The sequence below is a fragment of the Belonocnema kinseyi genome, chromosome 1 (genome assembly GCF_010883055.1).
Source record: "Belonocnema kinseyi isolate 2016_QV_RU_SX_M_011 chromosome 1, B_treatae_v1, whole genome shotgun sequence".
Taxonomy (NCBI): Eukaryota; Metazoa; Arthropoda; class Insecta; order Hymenoptera; family Cynipidae; genus Belonocnema; species Belonocnema kinseyi.
Genome location: NC_046657.1, coordinates 98,187,331 through 98,194,356, shown reverse-complemented (window position 1 = coordinate 98,194,356; position 7,026 = coordinate 98,187,331). Strand labels below are relative to the sequence as shown.

Sequence of the window (7,026 nt, the reverse complement as noted above, 5' to 3'; positions counted from 1 at the left end):
ATTGTTGACAGATGACAATACGTCACTTAGCACAAATGGTAAGTTCCGACAGTGCCTACAAGTGTGCCTACTGGCCGCTAAATAGCAATACCGGTTTCATATGTATACACCTGGTAAGCTAGAAACCGTCAGAAGAAAAAAAGGAAGCTGATCCACCTTTCGATGATGAAAGGGTGTTGAAAATGGTCAGGTGGGGGAAGAAACAGTTAAGAAAATTCAGAGGGAAAAAAGAAAACTAGGAGATAGTGACTATAGAAGAGGTAGGAGCAGACACGCTTCTATAAAAACTTAAAGGAGTGATTGATCAGGTGAGAGAAGGGTGGCCAGTACAATGGAAGGTAGAGAAAGTCATACCGTTGATTAAAAAAAGTAGAAAGCTAACGCGTGGATGAATATACTGTCGTACAAACCAAAAAGATACACCAGTGACATTTCCGCTTAGGTCGACTTTTTCATCTCCAAGTTTAAGAGAATCACTCTAAGCGGCAATGTAACTTACGTACCTTTTGAGGTTGTATGGCAGTATAGATGCATCACACTCATGTCAGCGGGATATCAAATTTACGCAGAAGTGCTTAAAAGAAGATTGGAAAGGCAGGTCAAAGAAAAGTTTAATATAAAACACAGCCAAACGCGTTTTGGGAAATGGACGGGGACCACAGACAAGATCTACGTGCTTAATTACTTACTAAATGGGAACCTAGCACAGAAGAAAATAAATTTGTAGCACTGTTTGTGAATTTTATGTCAACTTTTAACACAGTTGATGATGAGAATGTTCAAAGAGTATTTGAGAGTAAAGAGTTTAACAGTGAGCGAGTATAAGACTAAAAGATTGTGTTTCAGACGTCGAAAGTATAGAATAGAATATGAATGTAAGGTTAGTATGAGGATATCTCGATGAATAGGTGGTTTAGGAAAGGGTGTCCGCTTAGCCCAACGTATTTTGCGATTTTAATCTCGGATGCATTAGCGTATGCAAATGACATAGTGCTGCTAGCAAAGAGCGAGGAGGCTTTAAAGGAGATGATCAAAAGCTTGAAAAGATAAGTGGATAAGAATGGGCTAAAGCTGTATTCGGAAAAGTTCAAAGTTGTGGTGTTCCGAAAAGGAGGTGGAAGGGATGAGGGAGGTGAGTGGAAGTGGAAGGGAAAGGAGTTGCAGGAGGTGAAACAGTTTGTGTACATGAGATTCCTGCTTTGATGAGATGCGGGACTGGATGGCCAGACAAAAGAAAGAATGAGAAGGGCAAATGTTGTGACGAGATAGGTGTGGGTCTGGAAAACAAGTTGTTCGCAGATGATTTTAGAAGTAGAATGAAATTTTTTGATTTGCTAGTGATGAGTATCTTATTTAATGGAGTAGAGGTGTGGGTATGGAAGGAAAGTAAGGAGGTAAATAGGATACATGAGAGTTATGTGAAGGGAACGCTGGTGTTAACATGGATTAAGTCTAATTATATCGTGAGTAGAGAGACGGGGAGAACGAGCTTAGGGATTATAACCGGGAGTCTAGTGTTTAAATATATTATGAGGAGAAATTTTTGGAAGAGGGGGGAAGGAATCTGGTTAGGAAGTGTTGATGGAAGAAGAAGAACAAGAAAACGGGTGGCAAAATGGAGGTTGAAAAGGAGAAGTATTTTAAAACGAATGGAGCGCAGATCGATGAAGTGGGAAGGATGCACGAGGAAGGAAGAAAGGTGTATGAGATGGTTGAGAAAAATGGCATGGAAAGAAAGAAGGCAGAAGGGGAGAAGAAAATAAGAGAATCAAAGTTTAACAGTAAGTGTGATCGGATTATGCCAAAGGAGAGAGCGCAATATTTGTGTGAGAAAGTTGAGAAAGGAAGTCAGGAGCTTATAGCGAGGATTAGATGTGGATGCATGAAAGATTTTAATAGGATGTGGCTTTCTTGTGAGAAGATAATGCGTGAATTGTACGGAAAGGGGGATACAAGAAATGAGCACTGGTTATAGGAGAGCGATGAGCTAGAAAGAAGTGGAATAAGCATGGCGGTATTGATTCATGAAAAGAGAGTGTTGGGTAAGATAGAGAGGATAAGAACAAGCGGTCTTAGAGATAAGCTGTGGACGAATCTTATTTTTTAATAATTATTTTTAAGAAAATCCCGTAAAAAATGGAAGTGTAAGCAAGTCAATTTTTTAAGGCAGATCTTTTAGTTTTTAAATTCAACTCAATGAGTCTTGCCCCTCTTTTTGCGCTTATGGCCATTCTCAGGTACTTATTTTGTATATTTTGAAGTTTTTCTACATTATTTCTTAACGCCTACGTGGACATTTTTGGTAAAATTTTATATATATCAAACTTTACCTTGGAACGAATTACTTTAAAATCTCACGCCAGATGGAATTGCCAATCACAGCTTAAACAGATGGGTCCCACATCAATCACATGTTTTCATTTACAACCATATCAACAACGATAGAATCTATGAAACTTTCAATTATCAGAAAATACGTCGCAAAGTGTTATAATTGTAAGTGTTCGTACTAATCTTCGTATCCTACCCCTCAGAGTGAATGGCGAAGTGAAAGAAGTTAAGCAATATTTAGTACCCCAAAAACCTAAGGTTTAATATGAGCTGGCCTTCGATGAATTTGAGAGATGAAGAAAACAAAACAGAAAAATGTCCAGTCAGTGATCATCACCATTATCAAAAAACATTCACTTCATAGGAGATTCTCACATCATTTCGGTAAAGGACTTTAGGATGTTCACTTTTCACGCGGCTACATAGGCTTATAACATATAATGGTTTTGAATCAAATATCTTACATCACTCATAGGGTTCCACACGTTTTTACGTCGAGAATTTTAATGTTCACAGGATGGCAAGAACAAACCAAGTCCTTCGGACATGGTTTTATACCTCTGCGCTGCAAAGAAGTGCCTAACCATACTTTTGATGTAATATAGTATTATTTCGAAAAGAACTCTATTGCAATTTCTTAAATTCACTTTAACTTCACGTAAATTTTGTCGAATTTATTTTAATTTAATGATAATATTTGAATGTAATAATTGAACCGGACAGGAGTCCTGAAATTCTTAATTCATTCGAATTAAATCAAATACGCTATAAATCTAACTAAATAAACTTAGGCATATAAAAGTAACTTACAGAGTCACTATAGTATCAGAAGACACATTCCTGCCATCAACACGAGAGCGCATGCCATTAAAAAGACTTCCCCAATTTCACAAACCAAACGTCTAACTAATATTTCTACATTCTCAGAATTTATGATTCAGAAAGTATTAGAATTGTCCGAAATTTTACATCACAATTTTCAACGGATCTACACGTTTCGAGAGCCCCTGAATCCGAAAATCAAGTTTTTACGATAGCTTCTGTGTGTCTGTCTGTCCGTCCGTAAACATGATAACTCTCGTAAAAATGAACAGATAAAATCTATCTTTTGCACACTTTATTAGGTCCTAAAAGAAAGGACAAGTTCGTTAACGAGCCAGTTTTTATACAAATTCAAAAAGTGAGCGCATTTAAAAGATTTTTGAGACAACTTTTTTTATGAATTTGAAAATTCTGTGCACGGAACAATTTATCCTAACGACTTTTTTGCACGATATGAAAAAAAGTTAAGAAAAGAAAAATATTGCTTTTTAAAAGTCCTAAAAGACAGTCATAACAAATTTTTGGATTTTCTCGGAAAATCGAAAATTCAAGTTTTGATTGCATAAAAAATAATGCAAAGATTTAACAATACCTGTTTACAAATCTATGTCGAGAATCGAGCGCGCAGTGCCAGTGCTACGATGAGAATGTGTACCACAAAGCCTACAAAGCTTTGAGAAACTTAATCTTTCACTATAATTAATTAAGCAAATAGTTCAGAATATGAAGACGCATATAAATACTGCCATCTAAAAGAGTTCTTTTTGATAAAGTTTTATTCAAGCATTCAAAATGCAAGGAATAATTATCCGAGCGCGAAGCGCAAGGTAACCCATTATCAAGTGCAAAGCGCGCGATTCAACAGATGCGCGCGCTAGGCGCGCTCAAACTTGCGAGCCGCGCACGTAGCGCGCGATGAGAATGTGCCCACGAAGAGCATATTTTTTTATACTACTTTCAAAGCATTTTTCAGATCTTCAGTATCATAATGTCTAGGAATGCACATTGATAAAGTGACAGTTGATGGAAATTTGGGGAAAACAAAAGCATACATACAATGTTTTCCTCGAATTTCATTTTTCTCCAGATATTCCAAAACTGACATGCATTCATCATACATTCCCATATTGAAAATATTTTCTCTGAATATTCCAGATGGAATTTTGGAAGTCGCGTCCAACGCTATATAATAAACATTAGTTATCCACTCTAAATAATTTACACGGTTTGCATTGTAATTTGTATTGTATATAAGTTAAAATTTCATTATTTAATTTAATGCATTTTAATATTGACTACTTGTTATTTACGGAATTAATATTAACAACATTGAAAATAGATAACTAATTTTTTAAAGCCCAGATTTCATCTTTTCTAATCGCAGCAAAAAATGACGAAAAGTGCCTCTTACAAGGACCATCACCCCACTCACCTCATTCTCATATTTTAAAAGAATTTTGAATCAGCTTTCTCGGTTCCAAAAACAAGTGTAATCTTTCAATTTGCTAATATTGAGGATCATTTTCTAAACTGAATGAAGCAAACATAAGTTGAGGAATGTCATGGACATAGGAATAAGAGGGGACTAGCCACATGCTCCCTAACTAAGGCGCGGGGATTGATCAGAAGTTACAGGGGTGTCGGCCATCTTGAATTGCAAATTCTGCGCGAAAAATGTGCACAAGAAACATAGAAATGTTCATAAGAGATAAAAATAATCTTGATTATGGATGATATAGATGAAGTAGTCAAATGAAGAATTATAAAATAATAAATAAGGAATGAATAAATATAAAAATGAAGAGATGAAATATAACGTTTAATATTTAATATAAGGAAATAATATAAAATGTAAATAAAAATTAAATTAAATTGAGAAAATTAGTAAGTAATACATAATATCGAACTGTATAATGATAAAGAAAAAACACCTTTTTTCTTGCCGGAGTATAATTATTTTTATAACGAAGTATTGCGATAAATGCATACAGTTGAAAAAACTATGTGCAATATATACATTATTTACATATATTATGTGTCATGTGGCTGAATTGATTTCAAATCATGCAGGCTGAATACGATTTGATACCATTCTTTTTCTTAGAGTTATGAGTATCTAAACTTTTAAAACTCGTGATGCATTTCATGAGAAAATTTTCTGGAGAGGAGAAAGAATTTTTTTTGTTACTCAAAAATTATTATTCAAATTTTGTGCGAAAACAAGATGGGATACGAAAGAAAAATTTACCGGAAATTTTAAAAGAAATGCAAGATAGAGGAAACTGTCGAGAGTCTTTTCTTTAGAGCTTTTTAATAGGAATAATTTAGCTTATTTGACTTTTTTTCGTATCTCGTCTTGTTTCAGGAAAAAATGTAAATTATCATTTTTCAGTAATAAAAAAAAATGTTTCTCTTCTCCAAGGCGCGGACTCAAGGTAAACTCTAATGAGATATATTATCGACAATAGTACGAAGCTAAAACGCTAGTCTTTTTGAGAAAATTGAATTTCAAAATTTTCAGAAAAATCTCCGCCATTTTGTCAGTTTTAAGAAATTTCTACGTTTTGCTGAAAATTTTGAAATAGAATGACAAGAAGTACTAGATTTAACATATATTTAGGTTTATTTCTTAAAAAATACAAATATTTTTATTTACTTTTTTTGTGAAACGTAAACTTCACACCTTTCTTCTTATTTTTCTTTCCAGTGTGATTTTTGCAAATAGGAACTGTAAAATTCATCATTTTTTCTCGCATCGATTTATCACAATTTAACAATTGTTTCCATTGTGAAATTCGAAAAAATAAATTCAATTTTGTACAAAAAACAATTATTGCAGATGTACAAAATACATGTATATCTATATATAAAATTTTTATAATCAAATATTGCGGCCTGCCCCTTTACCAAATCAACTCGAAAACGGGATGCCTAGTCCCCTCTTATTCCTATGTCCATGGGAAAAGTTAGCTACTAGGCAGTCTGATAAGTCCCTGAAAAATGAAACACGGAGACGTTTTATTGGCCAAAGTCGGTTTTATTTTTCAACATACTCTCCTTTTAGGTCGATACAGCGAGTCCAACGATTTTCTAACTTTTTGATACCGTCCGAAAAGTACTCGCTCGGAAGGTCTCCAAAATACGCCTCAGTTTCAGCTATGAGCTCCTCATTTGAGTAAAAACGCTTACCGGTGAACCATCTCTTCAGGTTAGGGTACAAGTAATAGTCGCTGGGGGCCAGGTCTGGTGCATACGGTGGCTGATGAACCAATTCGAAGCCGATTTCATGCAATTTTTCTTGTGCAACTAAGCATGAATGAAAAGGCGCATTGTCGTTATGATAAAGCGGTTTTTTCTTCTTCAAATGCGGTCGTTTTTCGGCGATTTCGATTTTCAATCGGTCCAATAATGATGAATAATATGCTCCGGTTATGGTTTTACCTTTTTCAAGATAGTCCACGAATATGATGCCATGTGCATCCCGAAGCACGGAGGCCATAACCTTTCCGACCCATTGTTGCGTTTTTGGACGCTTCGGAGCACTTTGGTCCGGTGGAACACACTGTTTTGCCTGTTGCGTTGACTCAGGAGTGTAGTAGTGGATCCAGGTTTCATCCATGGTTATGAATCGGCGCAAAAACTCGGTCGGCTTACGCGAAAATAATGCCAAATTCTGCTGGGAAGTTGTCACATGAATTCGTTTTTGGTCCACTGTGAGCAAACGCGGCACCCATCGTGCGCAGAGCTTCTTCATGTATAAAACTGAATGCACGAAATTGCCCACACGTTCCAATGATATGCCTACAGCATTAGCTACCTCTCTCAATTTCACTTTGGGATCATTCAACATCATATCATGGATTTTTTCGACAT

At 35.6% G+C, this 7,026-nt stretch overlaps 1 protein-coding gene across 1 annotated transcript in view; it reads left to right on the top strand.

The window, feature by feature from the left end:
* Window positions 1-2,008: 2,008 nt before the first annotated feature.
* Window positions 2,009-7,026, top strand: part of LOC117179005 (nose resistant to fluoxetine protein 6-like) — a 13,224-nt gene continuing 8,206 nt past the window's right edge. The window contains exon 1 of the mRNA XM_033370619.1: window positions 2,009-2,042. Within this exon, the coding sequence (XP_033226510.1) occupies window positions 2,009-2,042 (34 nt within the window). The remainder of the gene's footprint in view (window positions 2,043-7,026) is intronic.